At 44.8% G+C, this 27,113-nt stretch overlaps 1 protein-coding gene across 5 annotated transcripts in view; it reads left to right on the forward strand.

The window, feature by feature from the left end:
- The first annotated feature begins 4,902 nt into the window (after positions 1-4,902).
- The window catches only part of GPR161 (G protein-coupled receptor 161), a 52,482-nt gene continuing 30,271 nt past the window's right edge, over positions 4,903-27,113 (forward strand). Inside the window, exons 1-4 of one of the 5 annotated variants that reach the window (XM_038542629.1) lie at positions 4,903-5,106; positions 7,116-7,227; positions 10,546-10,749; positions 12,978-13,101. In XM_038542629.1, coding sequence (XP_038398557.1) covers positions 13,086-13,101 — 16 coding nt within the window. In that variant the 5' untranslated portion in view covers positions 4,903-5,106; positions 7,116-7,227; positions 10,546-10,749; positions 12,978-13,085. Of the gene's footprint in view, positions 5,107-7,115; positions 7,228-10,545; positions 10,750-11,304; positions 11,325-12,019; positions 12,063-12,372; positions 12,468-12,977; positions 13,146-17,635; positions 17,735-27,113 lie in introns of those variants that run through there. The other 4 variants (XM_038542633.1, XM_038542630.1, XM_038542631.1 and 1 more) reach the window with 4 other exon arrangements.

Consider the following 27,113-nt stretch of genomic DNA (forward strand, 5'->3'; position numbering starts at 1 on the left):
CACTTCCCTTGATAAAGCTGTCACAAGCACTTCCTCCTCAAAAGTTCAGCTCCCAGTGGGCTCGGGTAACATCATTTCTACCCCTTGTCTCTTCAGCTCTAGGGGAGCTGAGGACATCCTGATGCCACTTGTCTCTGGGTGCTTACATCTGGTTGTGGCTCTGCATGTACTTCCTTCATTAAAATCTCCTTACTTGAGCCATTTGGGAGTGAATTCTGGTTCAGCATGCTAATTACCACATACTTCTTTGACATAAATCGCACATAGTTTTTCCTCAGTTTCCCATTTTTCCTTTAACTTGGTTGTGGTGATTTTTTTTCATGAAATTACTTTTTTTTTAATTGTGCAGTCAAATGTATCAAATGTATCTTTCCTATTATTATTACTGTGGTTCTGGGCATCATAATTAGGAAAGTTTTTTCTGCTTCCAGGTTATTAAGGAAGGAATTCTAGTTTTCCTATTTGAGTTGGAATTTATTTGAGTTTCATTTTTGACATTTTGATCTCTGACCCATTGGCATCTACCCCATACACAAACTCTTATATCACCTCCTGGGCACAAACTTTATTGGTTTGGTATATTCTATTTTCCAAGGACAGTCATAATAATGGTGAAAATTATTATAACCTTTTATTCCAATACAGTACATTTATTTTAGGATGCATAACCTCCAAAACTGTGAGTCAATAATAATTTTTTTATTTTAAGCCACCCAGTTTGAGGCACTTTATTATCACAGATGTTAGGAAACACACCAAATCTTGTAGCTCTAAAAACTGTATGCTGGAGTACCGGGTGGTTCAGCCTCTGCCTCTGGCTCAGGTCATGATCTCAGGGTCCTGGGATCCAGTCCCCAAGTTGGGCTCCCTGCTCAGCAGGGAGTCTCCTTCTTCTTCTCCCTCTGCCCCTCCCCCTGCTTGTGTGTGCTCTCTCTCTCTCTCTCAAATAATAAAAAAAAAAAATTTTAAAAAAGAAACTAGGGCAGCCCCAGTGGCGCAGCTGTTTAGCGCCGCCTGCAGCCTGGGGCTGATCCTAGAGACCGAGATAAGAGTCCCACATCGGGCTCCCTGCATGGAGCCTGCTTCTCCCTCTGCCTATGTCTCTGCCTCTCTCTCTGTGTGTGTCTCTCATGAATAAATAAATAAAATCTTAAAAAAAATAAAAAGAATTGGGATGCTTAATTGAGTGAGCCCCTCAGGTATCCCTATAATCTGATTAAAAAAAGAAAAGAAAAGAAACTATATGCTGAAGATTCCCAAACTTAAACCTATGACTCACACCACTTTCCAGCTCTTTACTTCACATCCTCACTTAGATAACTAATAGACATCTCCAACAGGACATGTCCAGACTGAATTTCTGATGTCTTCACTTACCTCTACCTTCAGGTTCTGCATCTTAGGTGATGGAAACTCCAACCTTCTGCTACTCAAATAGCCCTGGAGTCAATCCTGACACTTCTTTTTCTCTTGTACCCCACATCCAACATCTAAGGAAATCTTATTACATCCACTTAGAAAATATAGCCAGAATCCAACCCTTTCTCATCTCCTGATAACATCTTGGTCCAACACCATCATTCTCTGCTCCAAATCCTTCCATTCTACTCCTAGCAGAAGCCAAAGTCCTTCCATGATCTGTGAGATCCTATACAAATCCCCTCTTCTCTATTACCTGCCTGGCCCTCTCCTACTGCTTCTGGCTTGCTTGCTCTGCTCTAGCCACCCCAGCCTACTCACTCTACTTCAAAGATGCAAGGTACACTCCCACCTTCGATTCTTTTTTTTTTCCTCAAAGATTTATTTATTTATTCATGAGAGAGAGAGAGAGAGAGAGAGAGAGAGAGAGGCAGAGACATAGGCTGATGGAGAAGCAGGCTTCCTGCAAGGAGCCTGATGCAGGACTCGATCCCAGGACCCTGGGATCATGCCTTGAGCCAAAGGCAGATGCTCAACTGGTGAGCCACCCAGGTGTCACCAACCTTAGATTCTTTGTATTAGTTGGTCCATCTGTCCAGAATGCCTTCCTCACACATCCTAATGATTAATTTATTCTCCTCCTTCAAGTCTTTGCTCAAGCATCAGATTATCAGTATGCCCTATCCTGACCACCAAATTTAATATTAAAAACTACCCTCTATCCTTTGCATCCAGGTCTTCCATATCCTGCTCTAATTTTGGTTGGAATATAAGCTTCTTGGGGACAGGGGTCTTTGTCTGCTTTGCTCACTGGTGTATCTCAAGAACACATGATCTGTGTTCAATAAGTATTTGCTGTAGATGAAAACACACACATTATTATGTACATTTGGATATATTTATCAGGAGCTTAAGTGCATTTTTATTTTAAAACTATGTTTTTAAAATACAATAATACACACTTATTATAAAGAATTCAATACAGAAATTGTATAAAGTAAAAAGTATCTGTTTCTACTAACCCACATCTAAATATAATCACTATCTCTGATTTGCTGTCTACTCTTCCAGATTTCTCTTAATGCGCATACAGACATGCACACAGATACAAATATGTTTATAAAGATGGGACCATATACTTACATATTTTCTAAAACCTTTTCATTTACTATATCACAGACAACTTTCTACGTAAACACAGGTAGATCTATTTAGTTTTTCATTGTTCCATGTGTTCTACTACATGGATAGCTGAGATATTTTTTAATGAATAAGTCATTGGTTTGTGGAGGTTGCCATTACCTAGAATTTTATGCTAGGAAAACTTCATCAAATTTTTTAAAAAATTATTTAATTTAAACCCAATTAATCAATTTTTAATTTGAGATTTAAGATATTTAGGAAAAAAGGTTGACCCAGTTTACCTTTATCTATAAAGAAAAGAATTGCAAAACAAGTTATTTGCAAATAATATTACTAATGAAGAATTTAAGAAAATCAATACTTTTCTATTATCATTTAATAAAGATAATACTAGAGAAGGCCCATTTATTTTTAAATGATGTATTTTGTTATTTTGTATGTATATATGATGTATTTTGTATGTATGTGTATATATATATATACACACACACACATATACATATATGTGTGTGTGTGTGTGTGTTAACCAGAGGCAATTCTCTACCATTTACTAAATTAGTTTGAGATTGGAAGGGCAGAGCTCTTTGGATGATACCAACTCTGCCTCCCCTGTCCTACTCCACCCAGAGACACACTTTGCAGAAGCAGGTCTCCCCAAAACAGGTTAGGCTGTAGAGGCAGTGTGCTGAAAAACAGCTTCTATGCTTATTGAGCAGCTGACAAAAGGAGCCTGTATTAGGAGAATCCTGAGTACTTTTTGGTAGCCTACTTTTAGTTTCTGTACAACACTTGGAAGTACTCAAATCTATTCCTTGCCAAATATTTCTACTTTCACTGATTCAGGACCTTGCAGTCCCCCAGCCTCTCTACATTTTCACTTTTACTTAACACTTAACATAGAACTTACTATATACCAGGCCTCATTCTAATTGCTTTGTGATTATTAACTCATCTAATCTTCCTAGGTACTGTTACAATCCATTCTATATGTACATGTTTGCATGTAGAAGAGTATGTCTTAATCAGTTCATACTGTTGTGTATACCATAGACTGGCTTAAGCAACAAATATCTATTTCCCCAGTTGTGGAGGCTGGGAAGTCCAAGACCAAGGTGCCAATAGGTCTCACATCGGATGAGGATCTGCTTTCTGATTTGCAGGTGGCTATTTATTTTTGTACCTACCCGTGGTAGAGTTCAGACAGAGAGAGGTAAGCTCTGTTGGACATTTTCTTAAAGGGTACCAATCCCCTCCCAAATCACCTCCCACAGTCCCTACCTCCAAATACCATTATAGAGGGGATTAGGCTTCAACATAGGAATTTGGAGTGGGGGGGCCACAAACATTCAGTCCATAGCAGTGTGTGCGTGCATGTATCTACACATTGACATTTACCGGACACCTACTATGTGTAGGATTTCCACTCATTGTGTCATTTAATCCTCACAAGGACTTAGTACAACAGTGATCCTCAGATGATAGATGTGGATGTTGAGGAAGAGAGAAGGTACATAAGATGTCTTGGTAGGAGTGAGAGAAAGAAAGAATTGAAGTCCTTAATTTTGAATTTAATGAATGGAGATGTCTATCAACTAGCAGTAAGTCATCATGGTGACTAAATGAAATAATGCAGGGGATCCTTGGGTAGCTCAGCGGTTTAGCACCTGCCTTTGGCCCCGGGGTGTGGTTCTGGAGTCCCAGGATCGAGTCCCACATCAGGCTCCCTGCATGGAGCCTGCTTCTCTCTCTGCCTGTGTCTCTGTCTCTCTCTCTCTCTGTGTCTCTCATGAATAAATAAATAGAATATTTTAAAAAAATAAATGAAATAATGCAAATAAAATGCCAAATAAGGAAATTGATACATAGTAGGAGCCCAATATATATTTGTCAAATAGGATTGTCTACTTCCCTATAGAGACCATCTTTGACAAAGTTACCTGGGTTTGACCGACACAGAGAATCTACCATCCTGACAGCAAAAGATATTCTACAGAAATTTTCAAATACCTATATTTCCTATAATTTTGGACAGATTCTTCTTCCTTCTCTCTTGCCAACCTGTATACACACACACACACAAACACACACACACGTACACACACACACCCTGTTCTCACCCTCAAATATGAGGCAGAGTGCAGAGACAAGACACCTTCCAGTGAGTCTGCAGACACAGACTCATGGATGGCTTTGCTCACAGGTGGACATGACCCAGAGTACGCCCATGCCTGTGAAACCAGTTTGTAGATACATTGCTCCCTCTTCTTTATATATGGTTTTCAGTGTGCTAGAGCTATTTTATCAGCCATAATGTGTTCATGTCTTCTTTTATAAGACTTCAGCATTTTCTAGAAATACGCACAGTGTCAAGACAGAAGAGAAAACTACTTACATGTGTGATATCACAAAAGAAGGAGGAACTAAGGAGAAAGTTTGGAGGCTTGTTTCCATGTTATCCTGTGCATCAGGATCACCTGAGGGATGTGCTCGGCAAGATGCAGACTTCCAGCATGCTACCCTAGACCTTATACACTCGATAGAGAGGTAATTCTGAAGTCTAACACACCCTTTTAAAATAACAGATATAACAACCTTTTAGTATCTTGAAATAGAATTCATAATAACAATCTATTTACACACCGAATTTTGAAACTCTTAATATTAGTAATAATGGGAGGTGATTATATCACTCTTCTAGCCATAATTTTCATCACATCCAGAAAAACCAAAGGATCTGTAAGACTTTGCACAATCTGGTCTCCTGTTTCCTGTCTGAACTCATATCCTATTTTTCTACCTCCTAAGCATGCTTCTCAAGCCACACTGGTCTCATCACTATTTCTTAAACAGCCTAGATAGATTGCCTCCTTGGGGCCTTTGCACTGCCTTTCTCCATGCCTGAAACATGCTTTCTCAGATGCCTACTGGGCTGACTCCTTAACATCAAGCATTCTCTCAAAAGAAAGATGAATGGATAAAGAAGATGTGGTTTATGTATACAATGGAATATTACTCAGCCGTTAGAAACGACAAATACCCACCATCTGCTTCAAGGTGGATGGCACTGGAGGGTATTATGCTGAGTGAAATGAGTCAATTGGAGAAGGACAAACATTATATGTTCTCATTCATTTGGGGAATATAAATAATAGTGAAAGGGAATAGAAGGGAAGGGAGAAGAAATGGGTAGGAAATATCAGAAAGGGAGACAGAACATAAAGACTCCTAACTCTGGGAAATGAACTAGGGGTGGTGGAAGGGGAGGAGGGCGGGGAGTGGGGGTGAATGGGTGACAGGCACTGAGGGGGGCACTTGACGGGATGAGCACTGGGTGTTATTCTGTATGTTGGCAAATTGAACACCAATAAAAAAAATTATTATTGAAAAAATATTTATTTGTTGACCATTTATCTGTGAGTTTACTTCTGGACTCTGAATTCCATTTCATTGATCTATGTCAGATTTTATACCAGTGCCATACTGTTTTGATCTCTATAACTTTGTAATAAATTTGAAATAAGATACCTACCTTCTCAGTGAAGCTTTCCCTGATGACTCTTTAACCTTTCAAGCCCCACCCCCACTCCTGAACTTCATTTCTCCTTCCTGGCTTTCTTCTTATTATTTTTTAAGCACTTTATCACTGTCTAAAATAGAATATATTTTGCTCTATTTTATTATCTTTTTTACTGTGTCTCCCTCATCCAAATATAAGCTCCATGATGTCAGGGATTGTTGTCTTTCTTGTTTACTGTTGTAATTTTAGGGCCAGGCACTGGCATATGGTACTCAGAAAACTGTTGTTGAATGAATGAATAGCAACATGATGCTCATTTCAATATGTTAATCCTACTATATGACACTGTGAATTGGTCAGACACTTGAAGTTGTAGATAAGATCCCGGTGACTGTGACATATATAAATGCAGACCGGGTCACTGAATTTTTGTTGGTAAATCCAATACCATGGGGAGCATTGTTAACAAGGATGTGATTTTCCAAACTGATAAGTCTTAGTGAGGTTTGAACAAATCAAAGTACGCTCTTCCTTTCAAATTACACAGGAATAGCATTCCTGGACGCACTGGTATGTAACAAAACAAAACAAAACAAAACAAAACAAAACAAAACAAAACAAAAACCAACTTCTTTGTGCTTAGTTGTAAATAGTTTGACTCTAGACTTGGAAAATAACCACTTTGTGGGTCTTTTAAAAATCACATGTAAAGGCAATTGTTCTCCTTGTCACATACTTCAAGATATCTGGTATCCTTGGCCTTATCCACTAAATGTCTAGAGTACCCTCTAATCATTGTGACAATCCCAAAATGCTCCCAGAGATTTCCAAAATGTCATATTGAGAGCTGCTGAGTTAGATGTTTTCTGTTTCAAATAACAGAAATTAAACCTGCAGTGGCTTAATAAAATAATATTTTTTGCTTCCTATAGCTGATCAGTCTGGGGGTATATCAACTTCAGGGAAGGCTTCATCAAGGATCAAATGATTTAGCTGGCACCTCAGTTCTACTATTTCTCATTCTCTCTTTCCTCAGATGTTGGTTCCACCTACCCAGCAATCTCACCAAAATGTCCTAGAGGCTTCATCCTGACCCAAGAGGCCTGCGGCTTATCTCCATCCCTGAGCCAAGCATCTGGCTGGAAAAAGTATGAAATGCTGACAATGAGAGTCCAGCCCTGGGGTTGGGGAGAGGTCATCCTGTGCAAACCTCATGACTGACCCCCTGGGGGAAGCAATGGTTTCCCAAAGGAAATTTGAGGGCATATTACCCTTGGGAGAGGGAACGGGTGCAGAGCAGCAAACAGCAGCTCCCCTAACTCCTGCCGAGTCAGTCTCTCCAGGAGGAGGGCCTGAAACAGCATTCTAACAAACTCCATATGAGATTCTTTTTATTTTAAAAGAGCTTTATTGGACATAATTTACATACCATAAATTTCATCCCTTTAAAATGTACGAGTCATGGGTTTTGGGTATACTCACAGCCTTGTACAATCATCACCATAATCTAATTTTATAACATTTCCTCCCCTTTAAGGGAAACTTTGTATCCACCAGCAGTCACCTGCTACCACCCCACCGCAGCCCTAGGGGATCATTAACCTGTCTCTATGTATTTACCTCTCCCAGCTATTACATATCAATGGAATCATAACAATATGCGGCCTTTTCTGTTTGGCTTCTTTCACTTAGCCCCATGGTTTCAAGGTCTGCTCATGTTGGAGCGTGCATCAATACTTCATCCCTTTCTATGACCGAGTAATATTCCACCACATGGATAGACCACATTTTGTAACCAGTCGTCAATTGACAGGCAATTGGGTTTGTTTCTGCTCTTTAGCTATTATGAATTATGCTGCCATGAGCATTCATATATAGATTTTTGGGTGGATGTAGGTTTTTCTCTCGTGATTTAATACCTGCAAGTGGAATTGCTGGGTCATGTGGTAACTTTATGTCTAACATTTTGAGGAACTAACAAACTTTTCTAAAGTGGCTGCATTATTTTGCATTCTCACCTGCAGTGTAGGGTTCTAAGTCTTCCCTATCTTCCACAACGCTGGTCATCATCTTTTTCATTATAGACATCTTAATGCTTGTGAAGTGGAATCTCATTTGTTTTCATATACATTTCCCTGCTGATTAGTGATGTCCAGCGTGTGCTTATAGGCTCTTTCTATACCTTCTTTGAGGAAGTGTTTAGATCCTTTACCCTTTTTAAAGTAGAATGTTTTTCTTTTTATCATTGAGGTGTAGAAGTTCTTTATAGATTCTGGATATAAGTCCTTTATTTTCCTTTTTTTTAAAGATTTTATTTATTTATTCATGAGACACACACACACACACACACACACACACACACAGAGAGAGAGAGAGAGAGAGAGAGAGAGGCAGAGACACAGGCAGAGAGAGAAGCAGGCTCCATGCAGGGAGCCAGACATGGAACTCGATCCCAGGTCTCCAGGATTAGGCCCTGGGCCGAAGGCAGATGCTCAACCGCTGAGCCACCCAGGCGTCCCAAGTCCTTTATTTTCCTATTCTGTGAGTTGTCTTTTTTTTCATGGTGTCCTGGGAAGCACTGAAGTTTTTAATTTTGATGAAATCCAACACATCAAACCTCTCTTTAATCACTTGTGCTTCTGGTGTTGCAGCTAAGAAATCTCTTAGGGATTCTTGAGAATCCTAAAGTTTGAGAACCAGATGCCCCTTAAGACAGATTTTAGCTATTTTTATTTTTTTCATTTAATTTATTTAAAAAGTTGGCCCTGGTCCTATAGTGGTGAATAAGCCAGATAGGGTTCCTGCTCTCATGGAGTTTGTATCTACCAATGGTGGCATACTATAAGTAAATAAAAAAAAAAATTAGATATGCTATACATTGAAATAAATTTTATATAGAAAAAGCATAGGGAGCTCTGAGAGAGAGCAAAGGTTAGAGAACCTCTTTTGGACTGGTCAGGGAAGACTTCTTTGAGGAGGTGACACTGAAGATGTGAAGGGTAAGGAGTCAATCTTTGAAGAGTAGGGGAATAATATTTTTTGCAGAAGGAACAGCATACTCACAGTTTTGCTTTGACTAGTTTTATGCAGACTACTGGATTGGAAAAATACTTTATTTTCAAGATGTCTTACCATATGCAGATTCCTCAAACAGCATTTAGGATTCACTTGGACAAAGCCTCTCATTATCTTAGTTCAGAAATCTTTGGGGGACTCCAAAAGGAATTACTTATGACGGTGCCTCGGAAAAGGAGACTTACTATGTATCTCTCTTTTCTTGAAAACAATTCTCACACAAAATCCATGTCATGTTTTTCACACAACTATACATGACTTAAGTGAAATAACTGATAACAATTTTTCTATCTTTTCTCTGCCTCCAAGTGACTACTGCTTACAGCTCATTATTAGCTCCAGAAGGAAAAAAAAAATCTTAAGAGAGCAATTGAAAAAATGCATTTGTTGGCAGCAATTTCTATCCTTGCATGTTCTAAGCTTATGAGCTATGGGAAGAAAAACCTTTGTGATAAATAATATATTTGATAACGAGCATCAGGGGAGCAAAGGCTTTCAGTTGAAGAGTTCAAAATGAAATAGAAGAAGTATGGGAAGGGTGTCTTTTTACATCATGAGTGGATATGAAGGCACAAGATCCATAATTGTTTTTCTTATTCTCTCCGCGCCAACCTATTGTGTATCTTCTCAGACCTTTCTTAAATAACAACTTTCAAAAGGGCTCTCTCTCAGCTCTCAGGCTCTGTGGCACCAGATGTCTTACTTACATTATCTCATTTTATCTTTTTAAATGCAACTGATAGGTATGAGTATGCCTATTTTATATATGAATAAGCTGAGATTCAGAAAGGTTAAATAAATAACTCCCTCGGGGTCACAAAGATTAGCCAGTGCCACAGTCCATGCTGATTAAAACAAACAAATAAACTAGGGACTTCAGAATAAAAGTTTAAAATAATCTGCTTTAACACACTGCTTTAAGCTTCTTCAGCATCTGGGTCTCTGGTGACCTAGACTCTGAGAGAAGTTTCAGCTTCCGGTTTTGGACCAAATAAAGCATCCATCCCATAGGAATATTAAGGCATCCATTAACTTTTTTTTTTTTTCCCTCCCCATTATTCCATTTGTCCCTGAAGACGAGCTGGTGTTTGGGAAGTGCTAGACAGTAAATTATTGCTTTAAATGGTGCTTCAGTGGCCTAATAACAATAAGGAAGCAGCTCCCACAGTCCCAACCGGTAGATAAGGGAATACTTAATGCCTTCATCAAAGCAGATGGATTTCGGAGGAATCTGGGTCCTGCCCTGGGCACGGCATCAGTTTTCGCTGGAGTTTGGTGAACTGCGCTTTCTAAATTCTGACCTGAGTCTTGCAGACCGGGTTTCTCTTTCTCTCTCCCTCCTTCCCTTATGCAGTTCACCATCGGTCTCAACTTTTCTTCCCCTTATTTAGGCTGCAGCACAGAAGACGCAGGAGGCCAGCGGCCGGTCCAGACCGACGGAGACAACAGCACGAGAAGGAAGGGTTCTGCCGTCGGAGCTGGCGGCGCCGGGCTCTGCGCGCCGTCCTGATCGCCGCTGGGCCTCGCGGTCCGGAGAGGAGCGGAGCCGCGCCGCGGGCTGTGGGTCCAGGGCCGGCGGGACGAGGAGAGGTGAGGTGAGCAGCACAGGCCGGCCGGGGGCGCGGGGCGACCGCCAGGAGGGTGGGGCGGCGCGGAGCCCCCGGCGACGCCGAAAGTGTGAGCGCGAAGGCGCGGGCAGCGAAGGGGGACGGACGGCCCGAGGGCCGGGACTGGGACGGGGCGACCGGCTCAGGGAGGGCCCGGGCGGGGGGCGAGACAAAGAGCGGCGGGCGCGGCGGGTCGTGGGAAGGCGGGGAAGAGCGCGCGGGGAGGGCGGGCCCGGGGGGGGGGCGGCGCGGGGCCGGGGTGGGGGGGGCGGGGTGGGGAGAGCGCGGGGGGAGGGGGCGCGGGGCGGGCCCGGGGGGGGCGGGCCGGCGGAGGAGGGGCGCGAGCGCCGCAAAGTTACTTGGCCTGCGCCCGCCGGGGTCCGCGTGCTGGCGGCGGGCGGCGGGCGGCGGGAGGAGCGCGGCGGGGCTCGGCGGACTGAAACCCGAAACCTCCAGTCTGCGAGCGCGGCGGGGAGGAAGGAAGCGGCGGCGGCGGCGGCGGCGGCGGCGGCCGAGGCGAGAGGCGGCGGGGCCGGGCCCTGAGCGGCGGCGGCGGCGGCGCGGTGAGCCGGCGGGGTCCGCGGGCCGGGCGGGAGCCGGGCGGAGTTCCGGGCGGGGGAAGGCGGGAGGGTCTCGGCGCCCCTTCGCCCTCGCCTCCCCGGCCCACGGCGCTCTTCTTTCCCCGCGCCCCCCCCGGCCGCGCTCCGCCTGCGCGTGGGGAGCCCGAGCCCTTTGTGGGAAGACCTTGGGGGCGCGCCCCTCCGCTGCGGCCGGGGGCTTCGGTCAGGCCTTTCCCGGCCCGCGCCGATTCCCCACGCCGCCCGCAGCCCCTTTCTAAGCCCCCCGGGAGGGAGGGCAGGGCTTGCACGCGCGGGCCGACAGGGGCCGTGCTCGCTCCGGGCAGGGGGCTCACGCCGCGCTCGGGGACAGACGTGGGGGCGGGGGGAGCGGAGCGGCCGCGCCCGGCGGCTGGAATCCGCGCGCACCGGGGGAGCCCCATCCTCCCGTCCTCCCATCCTCCCGTCCTCCCGTCCTCCCGTCCTCCCGTCCTCCCATCCTCGCGGCCGGGCTCGGGGCGCTGTCTCCCCGAGGCTGGGTGGGAGGCGCGCCCAGAAGTCGCCGGGCCGACGCGGGGTGGGCGCCTCGGCCCCACTCATCTGTCAGAGGGAGATTGGGGTAGCTTTGGGGGGACTTGGCCAGCGTCCCGGGCCACAGCTTCACCCCGTGCCACCTTTCAACAAAGGCATGTGAGATGAGAACGTCTGTTGGATAGCTGGGACGCCCTGGTGCGCTTCCGAGAGGTCTGCTTTCCAGTAACCACACAGCTGGGCATTGGCATCACTTTATAGCACATCTCTGTGGGCTTTTTTGTTCGCTGTTGTACCTTTCATCCGCTTTTTCGAAGTGCTTTCAAGAGCAGGTCATTTGATCTTCTTCACTGTAGAGTAGGGAGGTGGTGTGGTTTTGGAGGGAAGGGACCTTAGTGCCTTGCTGAGTCCAGTGGGGGTAATGGTAACTTCGGGCAAGCCTATCTCAGCGTGCTAGAGGCTGGGGAGGATGGACGTCACCGGGTCTCTTTTTTGGGGTTCACCCCAGCCTCCTCTCTCCCAGTGACCTGGCCCTGGAGCTGAGCTGGGGAGAGTCACTGCATCAGGGAAATAAGTGGCCTTCCCTTCTGACCCATCTTACTGCAGCCACTGAGACAGGTGAGAAGAGGCATTTCCCAGGCCCTTCAAGCAGAAAGAGAAGGCAGGAGGACTTCAGATCACACAGACACAGGCTCTTCAGCCACCTTTCTTTAACTGGGATTTGTGTCACCCATTCCTGTCACTTCTTCCAAAGCTCCCCTCTTTTCTTGTTCTGGTCCACACCTATCCTGTTTTGTACCTGTAAGATGTTTGTAAGCACTTGTCATATACACTTTTTAATATCATTTACTTAACAGCCGGTGAAGTGCAATTAGCCTGTTTTATAGGTAGGGAAACAGACTCAAGAGAGGTAAGTACTCGGCTCAGGGGCCAGGATCGAACTCAGGTCTTTTGACTTTGGCAGCGCTTTTCACACAGGCAGGTCCTTGAACGCAGGACTTCTCCCGGCCCCAGAGTTCTACCACCGTGGCAGGGGAGATTAGGGACTCCTCAAGAAGAGGCCTGCTTAGCATTTTAGAAACCAAATCCAAAGCCTCTGGTACTTATACCATTCTCTTTGTGTTGCAGCCCTGTGTGGTGGGAGTATCAGAGACGGAGGACTGTGTGGTCAGAGGGGCTGAGCTCTTTGTTTGGGTTCCACGGAAGGCAGAATGGGCTGAACTGGAACTGACCTAAATGTCCACCAAAGGAGGTACAGTTCTGTGGTGTAAACTCTGCTGCTACCTGGGCTGGTCGGTAAGCCTTGCTGCAGGAGGAGGGCTGGCAAGGGGTTGGGGGGGTGCCCATTGCTGGCTGGGAGCATGACTCGTTATAAAAAGACATGCAGGTGCCCCAGAACTCTAGCACATTATTGCTTGACCTGGATTTTAGGGGAAGCTGTAAATTTTCATGGGAATAAAAATCTCATGTTTTAAAAGTTGGTAACCAATTCAAAACAGTTTTCAAAATGTGCAGGGCAACCAAATTATGTGTGCAGGCTGGTTGTTTGCAGACTGCCAGCTTACAACCTCTGGGTTAGACCTCAGGAAGCAATGGGATGCAATAAAGCATGACTTGAGGGGAGGAGTGGTGTCTTCTAGCTGTTTTTCCTTGAGAACAAAAAACATCAACAAAGCTGGAGATGGCTATCAGTCCTGTCTGAGTTTGGAGGAAGGGTTGACTTTATGACTCAGTACTTCATTCATTCAGCCAGTGCTAATCTCATCTGATTCTAGTCTTACACCATGAGAATGCTTACAACGGGTATTATCTGTTTCCTTGGCCAGTTATGGGCCCAGCAGGCATTCAGGGCAGATATGTTCAGGGAAGCTGGGAGCATAAAGGAAGGCGTGTTCTATGTGAGCTGGAGTGAAACAGCAGGAGGCACATCAAATTTGGGCTTGGGTTTGTTTTTTACTCAAGTAGCAGGTGAGGGAGTGCTACATCAAGAGCAGAATCTGAAGCCAGGCAGCCTGTACCTATCCCTGCCATTTAACAAACCTGTGACCTTGGATAAATGATAGAAAGCATGCCTAGAGTGTAGTAACTTTTTTAAAAACATGAATTATTATAAGAGATTTTTTAAATGTATAGATAAATAAAATTCCCTGCACTTCTGCTCCATTCCCTGTCCTGGCTGAGAGGGAACCACTGTAAGTATATGATTTTCTAGGTCTTCCTCAGTGCCTGAGTATATGCCAACGGAGCCTGGAGGTATAGTTGAATATGTAACACATAGTTTATTGATACTATATTATAAAACGTGATAAAATATTCTCTGTATTTCCAACTTTAGGACCAACCTTAATATATTGAAAACATTTTTATTTTTATTTTTATTTTTTTTAATTTTTTTTTTTTATAAATTTTTATTTATTTATGATAGTCACAGAGAGAGAGAGGTAGAGACACAGAGGGAGAAGCAGGCTCCATGCACCGGGAGCCCGATGTGGGATTCGATCCCGGGTATCCAGGATCGCGCCCTGGGCCAAAGGCAGGCGCCAAACCGCTGCGCCACCCAGGGATCCCTGAAAACATTTTTAAAGATACATATGGGGATCATATATTATTGTGTGCTCTTTGACTTATTTTTTTGACTAAACAATGGGACTTGGATGTCTTCCAGTATCAAAAACATAGGGGTGCCTGGCTGGCTTAGTCAGTGAAATGTGTGACTCTTGATCTTGGGTCATAAGTTCAAGCCCTATGTTAGGTACAGAGATTACTTAAAAAGAAATAGAGGGGCACCTGCATTCCTCAGTTGGTTGAGTGTCTTCCTTCAGCTTAGGTCGTGGTCTAAGGGTCCTGGAATCGAGCTCAAAGTTGGGTTCCCTGCTCAGCTGGAGTCTGCTTCTCCCTCTCCTTCTGCTCTCCTCCCTCCCCCTGCCCCCGCTCATGCACTCTCTTTCTCTTAAATGAATAAATGAAATCCTTAAAAGAAAAAAAAGAACAGGGGTAGCCCGGGTGGCTCAGCAGTTTAGTGTCACCTTTAACCCAAGGGTGTGATTCTGGAGACTCAGGATCGAGTCCCATGTCAGGCCCCCTGCATAGGAGCCTGCTTCTCCCTCTGCCTGTGTCTCTGCCTCTGTATGTGTGTGTCTCTCATGAATAAATAAATAAAATCTTTAAAAAAAAAAAAGAAAAAAAAGAACAAAGGACATAGATATACTTCATTCTTTTTAATGGCTGCATAGTATTTCGTAGTATAGATTAACCATAATTCATTTAAACAATAGGTTATTTATGGGCCCTTAGACCCATTCCAAGCTCCTCTCTTACAAGTAATGCTATTGTGAACACACATCTCTGTGTACATGAGAGTATTTCTGGATAAAACTTACTCCTCCAAGTGAAGCTGGTAAGCCAAAGGGTATTTTACTTTAAGCATTTATTTAAGTAGATTTCCCTTTGTTTACTGGGATCTGGTGATTATGCAGGAAAAAAGATTGAATTTATTTACTTAGGTTTACTTTGGGGATAGATAGTATATATAAAGCACAACATTCAAAGGGTGTAAAAGGTAATACCTTCCTCCTACCTCAGCCCTTTTTCCCTTTTTGGACGCAACTAATTTTTCCAGTTTTTGTGTATTTATCTGGAGATAGTCTGTGCATCTGTAGGCAAATAAAATGTGTCTTCTGTTTTCTCCTTCTAAAAAATAAATATAGTAGTATTCTATTCTGCTACCTCATTCTGCTTATGGAGTTTTACAAAGTTAACAAACCTCTTAGAGACCATTCCCTATCGAAGTTCTATGCATTTTAGGTTCTCCCAAGTTTACATTTAAAAAAAAAAAAAAAAGATTAATCAATGTACACTCCTTCACATTGCCCCATGAAATCCTTTTCCAGTTTTCCTGTCGAATTGTGATTTCATCAATTTTTGAGGCTCTTCCTAAATTCTGGACTTTAATTCTTTTCTTGTTAATACATCACATATCTTGCCTTTTATGTGTTCCTCCCCAGTTTTGCTTTGCTATGCCTTTGATGTGCCCAAGTGATGACTTTACGCAGCTGAATCTGTATTGCTTTTCTGTGGAACTTCAAGTTTTTGGGCCTGCTTGGGAAGCTGTCTCCTATCTCAAGATTACCTGTTCTAATATTTTCTCTTTTCCTTCCATTCTTTCTTTGCTTTTGTTCATTGAAACGTATTTTACATTAATGTTTCTTTTCTTCTGTCTTTTCTCAGGTTCCCTCATCTATGACACTGGGGAAGTCGGGGTTTGAATTTGCCTGTGAGCCTCGTTAGTCCATACGGGAGCTCTGTTTTCTTTCATGTTTTAGAGGAACTTTTTTGTTTTTAAATCAGGTCTTAAGGATGGGCTCTTTCCTGGGTGGGAGAAGATGGAAAATGGGCATTCTCAGCAGACACATTGCTGTGCAAAGTCATGGAACAGAGGAATAGCACTGGGTGTTTGGAGAAGTGGGAGTGATTCAGAGAGCTGCAGTGGAGGGTGCTGCAAATGAATGTGTTGTGCAGGTGGCTGGGCCAGGCCTGGCCTGACCACGCTGGTTAGGAGTCGATCAGTCTAGCAGCGCTGGGGAGTGGTGAGGGAGACCAGAGGTAAGAAGATGAAATAGAAATGTCCGGTAGTCATTGTGGGGAAAGATGGTGAGGCTTGGAGCTGGGGTAGTGGCAGTGACCATGAATTTTGAGTTAGAATTTACTGATGCAGTAGATGTCTGTGATAAGGAATGGAACCAGCCAACATTTATTGCTCTACGTACAGCATCTCACTGAAACCTAGCAAGTCCTATGAAAATTTAAGGCTCAGATATGTTTATTAACCTCCCCAAGGTCACACACTCAGAAAATGTTAGTCAGGGCCTTAGCCCCCTCAGGATTACCTAGCACGAGTACTCTCTGATGTCCTAGGTTTCTGTGTTGAGTGATCTGGGTGGGTGGTGATGTTTTTCCTAGAGTAGTGAAAAACATGAAGAATAGCATATTGAGATGGTAGACGCAGAGACGATGAATTCCATTTTGCACGTGTTCTAGCTGAGGTGCCTGGGTGTGACATATGGGAGGAAACACTCACTGGGTGGGTGGATATGAATCGGGAATTCCAAAGAGTTGTCCAGGATATAGATGGGGATTTTGGAGTCCTCACCATTTAAGTTGGTATATAGAGAGAGCACACCGAGAGAGATGCTAGGTATTGAATGGGAGTCCTCCTTTTACAAGTGATGAAGATCCAGTTTACATTGGCTTAAGCAGAAAGGAAAGTTATTGGCTCACACCACTAAAAAGCTCAAGAGTGGCTTCAGGCATGGGTTCCAGGTTCAAACGATTTTGTTGGGACTCATTTTCTTACCTGCTCTGGTCTCAGGCTCTCCCTTCAAGATGGCTAGGGAATGCTACCAGGTTCAAATCCAGTGGGAGAGGGATGTCTTTCTCCCAGCTACCCCAGCAACAGGCCCTATGCCTCATAAACTCAGTGGCTCAGAGGGAGTCGGAATGTACTGGTTGGCGCGGCATAAAGCATATGCCATATCCGTGAAGGCACATGGACTTCAGGTCTACAAAGGGTGACTCTCCAGGAGAGACTTGGGGACAGCTCTCAGAGCAAAGGGATATAGGGGGATAAGCAGTTAATTTCCTCTACAGATGGGAGAGGAAGAAGTAGTGTGGCAGAGGGCATCCTGGTAAGCAGTGGCACTGACGGGCGCTTAAGGAGGCATGTTGGATTTGGTGAAGAAGTCATCCTTGCTCAAAATAAAGACAGTCATCTGTTTGACACTTGACAGGGACTGCCTTCTAGAGGGCTCACCTTCCTACCTGCATTCTACACCCCACGGTTCTGCGGAGCTGTAGTGACAGGACATTGGGCTCTACCGATGATTACGGTAATCACATATGTAGCTAAGTAACTCACTCACTTCTCTGGGCTTCTCTTTCATCATCTGTAAGATAACATGGCTACACTGAATTGCTCCTGTGGCCTCTTTTAGTTCTGAAATGCTGGAGATGAATGAATCTCATCACTTCAAACCACCTTGTTACCACAACTCTGGTCCAAGCCTTCACCTATCACTTAGGCTTCAGCAGCCACCTTCTAACTGGTGTTCCTGCCTCTACCATCCCCCCACATCTGTTCTTGACCCAGTAGCAATGTGACCCTTTTAAAACATGTCAGTCACATTGCTCCAGGGGTCTCTGTCACACATGGGCTTTTATCCATGCTCCTCACCACGGTCTGGTACCCTCTGTGATGTCATCTAGCTGGTCTGCTGGTCCCTCTTCTACTTCGCCCCAGCATTCTCACCATTCCTTAAACTCAGCAATCTCATTCTGCCTTAGGGCCTTTGAACAGGTTCTTCCCTTGGCCTGAAATTCCTTTGCATTGTTTTCTGCTTTGATCAACTCTCTCCTGGGAGAGACCTTCTGACTACCCACTCCCCCAATCACCCATTCCTTCCCCTTTCACCCTGCTCTTTCTTCATGGCATCTACCACTATCTGTAATTATTTTGTGTATTTATTGTCTCTTTGTTTACGGTCTGTATCTCCTCACCCATGAATGTGAGCTCCGGAAGAGAGATTTCGGTTCCATTTTCAGTTCTGTGTCCTAGTGGCTTAGCACAAAGTAGGAATTCAGGAAACCTTTCTGGGGGTCGCTGAGTGACGGATGGGAAGGGGGAAGCTCGGAGTATCCAGGAACCCGTGGCAATGTGGTAAGGGTGGGAGGGGACATTCTGTATTCCTCAGGGCTTTTTGTGATGGCCTCTGTCTCAGATATAGTCATTAGAAAAAAAAACCTACTGACCCAATGTGAAGTCCATTGTGGGGCTCGATCTCATAACCTTGAGACCATGACCTGAGCCAAAATCAAGAGTCAAACACCTACCTGACTGAGCTGCCCTGGCACCTATTTATTTCTTTTTTTGGTAGCTCATTACTAGTGTATAGAAATGCATCTGATTTCTGTGTGTTAATTTAGTATCCTGGGACTTTACTGAATTCATTCATTAATGTTTGCTTTTTAAGATTTTTTTTTTTTAAATTGAGAGAGAACACAACCAGGGGAATGGCAGGCAGAGGGAGAAGCAGGCTCCCCACTAAGCAAGGAGCCTGAAGTGGGTTTCCATCCCAGGGCCCTGGGATCATGACCTGAGCTGAAGGCAGATGCTTAACCTGCTGAGCCGCCAGGCACCTCCAGTTTTACTCTTTCCTTTGCAATTTAGATGCCTTTTATTTCTTTTTATTGCCTAGCTGCTCTGGCAAAGTCATATAATCCTCTTGACAATCACATAAAGTAGGTTAATTTCACTCTCTTTTTCCTGTTGGGGAATTTGAAGCTTAGAGAGGTTACATGACATACACAGGTCATATGAAATTCAAACCTAGTTTCTGTCAAGGTTCCAAAAACTGGTTTTTATATTGAATATCAGATCAACTTAGATATTAAAGAGTAGGGGGCATATAAAATATTTTCTCCCACATGCAAGGTGCTGTTGGGAATTCATAGGGGAAACTGAGGAAGAATTAATAAGTTTTCTGGAGGAGTAAATGTCCTTACCTAAAATAAAAACTTGTGCTAAGACCTGCATATTTTGACAGAATAACTAAAATGTAAAAGGAAAGCTATAGGTAGTAAGACATAGGAAGGGTCACTGTGGAGGTGGAATGTTCCAGAAAGTTTTCTTCAAAATTTTACTGTTAAGGGAGATCTTGAGCTAGATATTATTCACATAAGTGGCAACAAAGGTCAGGGACCAGGAATGGCATATGGTAGTGCTTTCCAAGCTTCCCAGGCTGTGTGGATCCTCCTCTCCTTTTAACATCACTTCAGCTGGAGAAAATGCTTAATTACAAAAAGCTGCTTTGAATCAATAACGATGTGAAAAACGAATGTTAATTTTATCGACCACAATGGCATCTGTAGACATTTGAAGAATAGTAGTTCCATATGCAAGACTTCATTTGTTTGGTCTACAGACAGTTAACTGCCACCCACAGTCTGGAAAGCATGACTTTGAGGATGTGTGATAGGATAGTTTGTAGAGGAAATAAAAGGGAAGATATCCAAGAACTAGTAACACTCTGCCTTGTTACACAGGCCAGGGCAGGTAGGGTCTGTCTCTTCAAGAAGTAGGCTTGGCCTTTTGGAAAAAATTTTTAAGATCTTATTTATTTATTCATGAGAGACACAGAGAGAGAGGCAGAGGCATAGGCAGAGGGAGAAGCAGGCTCCCTGTGAGGAGCCCGATGCAGGACTCGATCCCAGGATCCCAGGATCACTACCTGAGCAAAAGGTAGACGCTCAACCACTGAGACACCCAGGTGCCCTAATTTTAGTATTTTTTTAAGTAGCAAGAAGGAAACTGCAATATTGTTGAGCCTCGTTAGTTAGATTTTATACCACCAGAAAGCTGGATACGTAAGTGCAGACAAATATACTATACAGTGAAGGTCTAACATTACAATTTTCCAAAAGATTTAGAAGTGATACTACTTTAAAACATTTAAACAATGTCCTCAATTTTAGCAATATGAATTTAGCTTGCTAGGCTCTAGGAAGATAATGAATAAAACAAATAAGGGTAAAAGCCAATTAACATAATAACATTGTTTATCTCATGGTAGAACTACCTAGTGTGCCAGGATGCCCTGTGTCCCATGGTTCATTCACATATTCAATTATTTATCACATATATTGAGTACCTGTAATTTGTCAGTCACTATTCTAACTGGTGAGGAAATTTGCAGGACAGAATTTCTTGTGCTCATGAAGCATATAGTCTTGAGGGAGAGAAAGGCATTAATTAACAAGATAAATAAATATGTACATCTGTACTAAAGAGAAAAAGTAAGGAAAGGACTGGAGCCACAAAGTGTTGGAGAGGGTTATGAAAAGCAGTGTGGGCTGAGAAGGCCTTGCCCAAAAGGTGGTTTGAATTAAAACCTAGAGGAAATGGAAGAGCAGCCCCCAAAGATATCTAGGATAAGGGCATTCCAGGCATAGAAATAGTAAGTGCAAAGGCCCTGTGGTAGATGTGTGTTGATGTATCTGTGCAATAGTGAGGAGCCAGTGTGGTTGAAGTGGGTATAAAAAGCAGGTTTTATTACAAGGTTGAACAGTAATGGAGAGCTACATCATCTAGGAAACTGCAGGGCTTATTCTGAGTGATACCTCTTTAGGATTATGAGTAAAGCAGTGACTTGTTCATTTGTTTTGGCCTCTGAACAGGCTCATTCTGGTTGCTGTGTTGAGAATGGGGACACTATGGTAGATGCAGGTAGGCTAGCGAGGAAGGTATTTTAATAATCCAGAGAGAAGGTATAACATAGCCTGGACCAGAGTGATGGTAGCAAAGATAGTAAAACATAGTTGAATTCTAGAAGCATTTCAAAATCAGAGCCCGTAGATTTGCTAATAAATCAGATAGGAGGTGAGAGAGAGAGAGAGAGAGAGAGTAAGGAGTCAGGAGTGACTCCTCAGTTTAGGGTTTGAGCAACTGGGAGGATAGGGGAGCCATAACATGAGAAAGAAGAACTTGAAAAGAGAGGTCTGAGAGAATCTAGTTCCGGACGTGCTAGGCATGCCATGCTGGTGACATCTGACTGGAGATGTGGAGTCGCCACTTGCACCTATGAGTCGGGAGCTCTGGGGGAGTGGCACTGGCTTCTCTCTGCCAGAGCGAGAGATCCTGCCGGGACCATTGGCCCACCACACTCATGTCTGGCAGCAGCGGCAGGTAATTGGGAGCCGCCTTGGGCAGTCCTGACCTGGCCTGACCCAGCTTTGCCTTTGGGAGCTGCTGGGTCCCAGTTCCAGGCAGGATGGCCTGCGGGCCAGCACGGCGGAGGCTTTCCCGAGCCTGCCCTGGAAAAGCTGGCGTTTCTGCTATTCTCCCACCCAGGGGTATCATGTGGTCCTGGGCTGGGCTGTCCAGTGGCCCTGGCACAGGAAAGCTAGCCGCCTTGTGTGCAACTGGAAGAACAGTTTCTTTAGTAGGTCTTGCACGACCTTCAGGCTGCTAAAACTTGCCCAGAGAGCTGTCTGTGGTCACACCCTCCACACTGCCCTCCCTGCCTTTTCTCTCTGGACTTAGGACTCTCCCCTGGTGAGTTGTCTTCATCGAGACTGCAGCTGGCTGCTTGTGGACTCTCTGGGAGGCAAAATGGACCATCCCCTGTCCCCGTTGACTGGGAAACACCAGGGTGATGCTGGCAGCGGCTGGTGTTGCTGATGGCGGCCTGGGACACAGGCCAGTGAGTGACCCTTTGAAAAAATTCAGCAGACAGCCCACAGCTCCACATCCAGCTTGGCGCGGTACTGAGTGTTCTCACATCCTCCACCGTGCACGACAACTGCAACAAAGGAGTCTGATGACCAGAAAGTTGAATTTCATCTTGCTGGAGACGAAGGGTTTTCCTTAGGGTGCTCAGCTGTGGGGTCACTGTGCCCGAGGAGCCGGTGAGGATGGTCCAGGCCGGACACAGCTCACACCCTCTCTGTTGCTGGAGGAGAGGACTCCAGGGGCCCTCTGACAGTGTGTGAGCATAGCCACTGCCTTCACTGGATGACTCCCCAAACCCTGTCAGAGGAGTGAGAGAGGAGGAATCCAGATACATATGTTTTTCAGCTTTTTAAAATTGTATTTAACATAAAGCTTGCCATCCTAGTCATTGTTACTTCACAAATCAGTGGTACCGACTACATTGTGCAGCCTTTCCCACTGTCCATCTCTAGAACTCTTTTCATCTGGTAAAACTAAACCCATTAACCAATCCCCCTCCCTTCCACCCCTCCCTCCTGGCACCCACCATTCTGCATTCAGTCTAATTCTGGCCGCTCTGAGCACCTCACATTAAGTGCGATCATGTAATATTTGTCACTCTGTGGTTGGCCGACTCCATTCGACATAGTGTCCTCCAGCTTCATCCATGTCGGAGCCTGCGTTAGAATCTCCTTTGGAAAGCTAAATAATATTCCAGCCTGTAGGTGTTCCGTGTTTTGCTTATCCTGTCATCACTCAGCGGATGCTTGGGTGCTGCCTCGTTTTAGCTAGTGTGAATAATGCTGTTGGGAACATGGGTGCACAAGTATCTCTTCGAGACCTTGCTTTTAGTTATTTTAGGTTTATAACCAGAAATGGAACTGCTAGATTGTATGGTAATTCTGTATTTGACTTTTTGAGAAGCCCTCATGCTGTTTTCTGCAGCGGCTCTTTCAGTACATTCCCACCAGCAGTGCAGAAGGGCTCCAGTTTCTCCACATCCACATCCTCACCAACACTGGTTGTGGGGTATTTCCCCTTATAGTAGCCATTCTAACGAGTATCAGGTGATATTTCCTCATAGTTTTATTTGCTTTTCCTAATGCCCAGTGATGTTGAGCATCTTTTCATATGCCTGCTGGCCATTTTACAGTTCTTTTTTACACACAGATGTTTTTTAGGTTGTTGTTGAATTTTAGGAGTTCTTAATACATTCTAAATATTAGTCCCTAACCAGATCTATGATTTGCAAACATGTTCTCCCATCCTGTGTGTTGCCTTCTTCCTCTGTGGATAGCACTTTTAGATGTACAGAATTTTAAAATCTTTGTGAAGTCCAGTGTGTCCTATTTTTTTCTCTTTCTGTACCCTTGTTTCCTGTCCAAGAAATGATTGCCAAATTCCATGTGGTGACTTTTTTTTTTAAATTTATTTATGATAGTCACAGAGAGAGAGAGAGAGGCAGAGACCCAGGCAGAGGAAGAAGCAGGCTCCATGCACCGGGAGCCCGACGTGGGATTCGATCCCGGGTCTCCAGGATCGCGCCCTGGGCCAAAGGCAGGCGCCAAACCGCTGCGCCACCCAGGGATCCCTGGTATATTTTTTGTTGGTTATTTAGGCTTCAGTCACCCTGTTCTCCCATTTATTTGTTGTTTCTTTCCCTCTTTCAATAAACTTATTATACCAATAGATCAGTAGCATATTTTAGACTTAGTAAATCTTTATGAGCCATTCCACAGACAGGGCAAGTATTCCCAGTAGAGGAGAGGCAGAAGCAAAAAGCAAATTGGAAATGGAAACATATGGCTTAGCAGGCTGGAGCAGAAAGCTCACGAACGGGTTGGTGGGTGAGAAATTTGAAATGTAGGTGAGGCCACACCGTGTTGAATCTTCTCCCATGGTGAATGGTTAGATTGTAGATAGATGGTAGCATCATAGCCATTGGACCAAGCTGTAGAGCTGCTACAACCTATTGTCCTCTCAAACTCAGCACTTAACCTTTCTGAGCCTCAGTTTCCCCATTTTATTTATTTAGCAAACACGTGATTCCAAACACTATGCTGAACACTGTAAAAATACTAACTCATTTACTTCTCTCACCAACCCTATGAGGCAGGTGCCTGAGCAAGAGAATTGTCCCCATTTTTCAGAAGGGAAGCTCATGTCCAGAGAGTTTAAGTAACATGTCAAGGTCCCAGAGCCAGTAAGTAGTGGAGCTGGGATTTGAAGCCAGGCTCTCTAATTCCAGAGTTCATGCTCTTAACCATGTTATGCTGTCTCTCTGAAACAAGGAGAAGCATAATTCCTACCTCTAAAAGTTACCCAGATGATCTGATGAGATGCTGCACATAAGGGCACGTTGTATGTCTCACAGTATTTTCCGAACACTTTATTATTAAAAGTAATTAAGCAACACTGTGGACATGGATGAGATTCTCAAGGGTATAGGGAGAAAGGGATGGATCAAGGAGCAAGCCTTGGGAAATGTCTGTGCTGAGGAACGAGGGTTTGGTTTTGGGAAGACCTTGAGCAGACTCACTGTTGACCTATGTGGGACAGGGTCACAGTCAGTGAGGAGCCCTGACCTCCAGCCTGCTAGTCTCTACAAATAGATGCCGTGAAGGGCAGTGAGGTACTCAAATGGATGACGCTTGTGCAGAGGGGACTGAAGCCAGGTCTCTCCCTGCTGGCGCACCAGGAACCCAGTCGGGGACTGTAAGGCTGTTCGGATTCTGACTGTAGCTTTTTTTCCTTCTGCGGTGCATTTTCCCAAGCAGACTAGAGCTCACACCTGCCCTACATGTGAAGTGAGAGGCTTGGAACTAGGACATTACTAGGTTTGTGGTGGCCTTGTGGGGACAGGAACGAAGTGCACAGTGCATGGTAGCAGACTCTGGGCTAGCTGGGCAGGCCTCCCTCTGGGGTTGCTGAGGCCAGCTTGCCGCACTTGCCATTTTGGGGACAACTTTGATGTCAGTGCAGGGGAAAGATGGCAGGACGATGGGGATCCTGGGGATCCCTGGGGAAACCCAGGCATCTTGTGATCCCTCTCTGGCTCTCAGTGAGTTGTGTGGTCTGGTTTGAAAGTGGGAGGGGTGGGGTTTACTGTCTATCTCAGTTACCTTGGTGCAAAGCCAGGTAGCTATTAGAATCTTTTTTCCAACTGCACCTCCCCAGCTGGTGATTGTTGTGTATAAAGCGCTTGGAGGTGCTGAGATGAAGAGGACCTGAGAGAATTGCCAAAACAATGCTGTACTGACCTCACCTGGGCTTGTTTGAAGTGGTGTTTAGGAATACTTCCTCGCCTGGAGGGTTGTTTATTTGAGTATCTTATGTACCTGCCTGGCTCTTGATTGGCATTTACTTTCTTTAGCAGAGGGTAGCTGGTGGTCCCAGCTTTCGGGCTGCTCAGTCTCCTTTTTTTTTTTTTTTTTTTAAGATTTTATTTATTAATGAGAGAAACAAGGAGAGAGGCAGAGACACAGGCAGAGGGAGAAGCAGGCTCCTTGAGGGGAACCTGATGTGAAACTCGATTCCAGGACCCTGGGATCACGACTTGAGTCGAAGGCAGACGCTCAACCACTGAGCCACCCAGGCATCCCTACTCAGGCTGCTCACAGAGTGGGGTGGCTGTGGAGGAGAAAGTGAACTAGGTATAATTAAGAATATCAGAAGAGAATCTTCTGCCAAAAGAATCTTTTTCTATAGAAGACTTAGGGAGAGGACAGGTGTGTCTCATCCTGTCTGGCAGCCCTGTGTTAGAGAAGTGTCTCCTTCTGACCAATATGGCCTCCTAGCAGCCCCCTGAGCCAGGGCCAGTTGTATGCAGGCTCTTGGGCTGAACCTTTTTTTTTTTTTTTTAAGATTTTATTTATTTACTTGAGAGAGAGAGAGAGAGCACACAGGTAGAAGCAGACTCTCTGATGAATAAGGACCCTGACACGGGGCTCCATTCCAGGACCGGGAGATCATGACCTGAGCCGAAGGCAGACGCTTTACCAGCTGAGCCCCCCAGGTACCCCCCAGGCTGACTCTGACAGCCTCACTTACAAGGGGTGGAGGGCAGGGGTGGCCTCCTTTTCTTTGTAGAGGCTTGTAGGCTGGGCCACAGATCTCCTGATCCCGAAGAGACCTGCTCTCTGGGGATGAAAAGGAGTCCATGATGCTTGTGTCCATCAGTCTGCAGCAAGAAGGAAGAGATAAGAAGGTTTTTAGGATGAGGCTGAGGAAGGTCGAGCTGTGCCTGAGGAGTCAGCCTAATCTTAAAAAAAAGGGAAGGTTCTCGGGATTAATCTCCAAAAAAGTGGGGTCTTGACATTTTGTATGAAGACCATGGCATATCAGAATATTAGCTGGGATTCTTTAAGTTGCAAGTGACAGAAACCCAGCTTAGCTGGCCTCAGTGAAGGAGAAAATGTACTCAAGAAGAACAAGAAGATTGAGAGTCTCAAATTATTTCATCAGCATCTTTGGATGGATCCATTGCATTCCCTCTCCCTCTCTCACTATCCTTCCCTCAGCTTTGCCCATGAGCGCTCTCCTCAGAGTGCCAGAGAGCCAGCTGCTCCACCTCTAGGCCCAGTTTATCAGCCGACCAAGCTCTGGTAGCTAGTCTGTCCTTCAGCAGATCCAGCCAAAGTCCTGAGTCATGTGGCCATAGCCAAAAAATGGAGGAAGCATCCTTTCCCATTGTGAAATCAGGGTAGACCTTCCAATGCTAACACTAGAGAGAGGGAGACCTGTGGGGAGAGCTTGCTGTGTGCCACTAGGCACTTGGTACAAATAAACGTAAACTTAGTTCTCATAATGACTACGAGGAAGATATATTCTTTTTATAGATGAGGAAACAATAAGTTTTTGTATCTAATAAGTAGAGAAGCTAGACCTCACACCCAGGCGGTTTAGCTGTGCTGTTTGTACACTTCACCTCCAGGCCACCGTCTTTTTCTGACAAATGTGAGATGACAGTGGTCTGAGCAGGAAGGATGGCCACTACAACTTGA

The sequence above is a fragment of the Canis lupus genome, chromosome 7 (assembly GCF_011100685.1).
Source record: "Canis lupus familiaris isolate Mischka breed German Shepherd chromosome 7, alternate assembly UU_Cfam_GSD_1.0, whole genome shotgun sequence".
Lineage (NCBI taxonomy): Eukaryota > Metazoa > Chordata > Mammalia > Carnivora > Canidae > Canis > Canis lupus.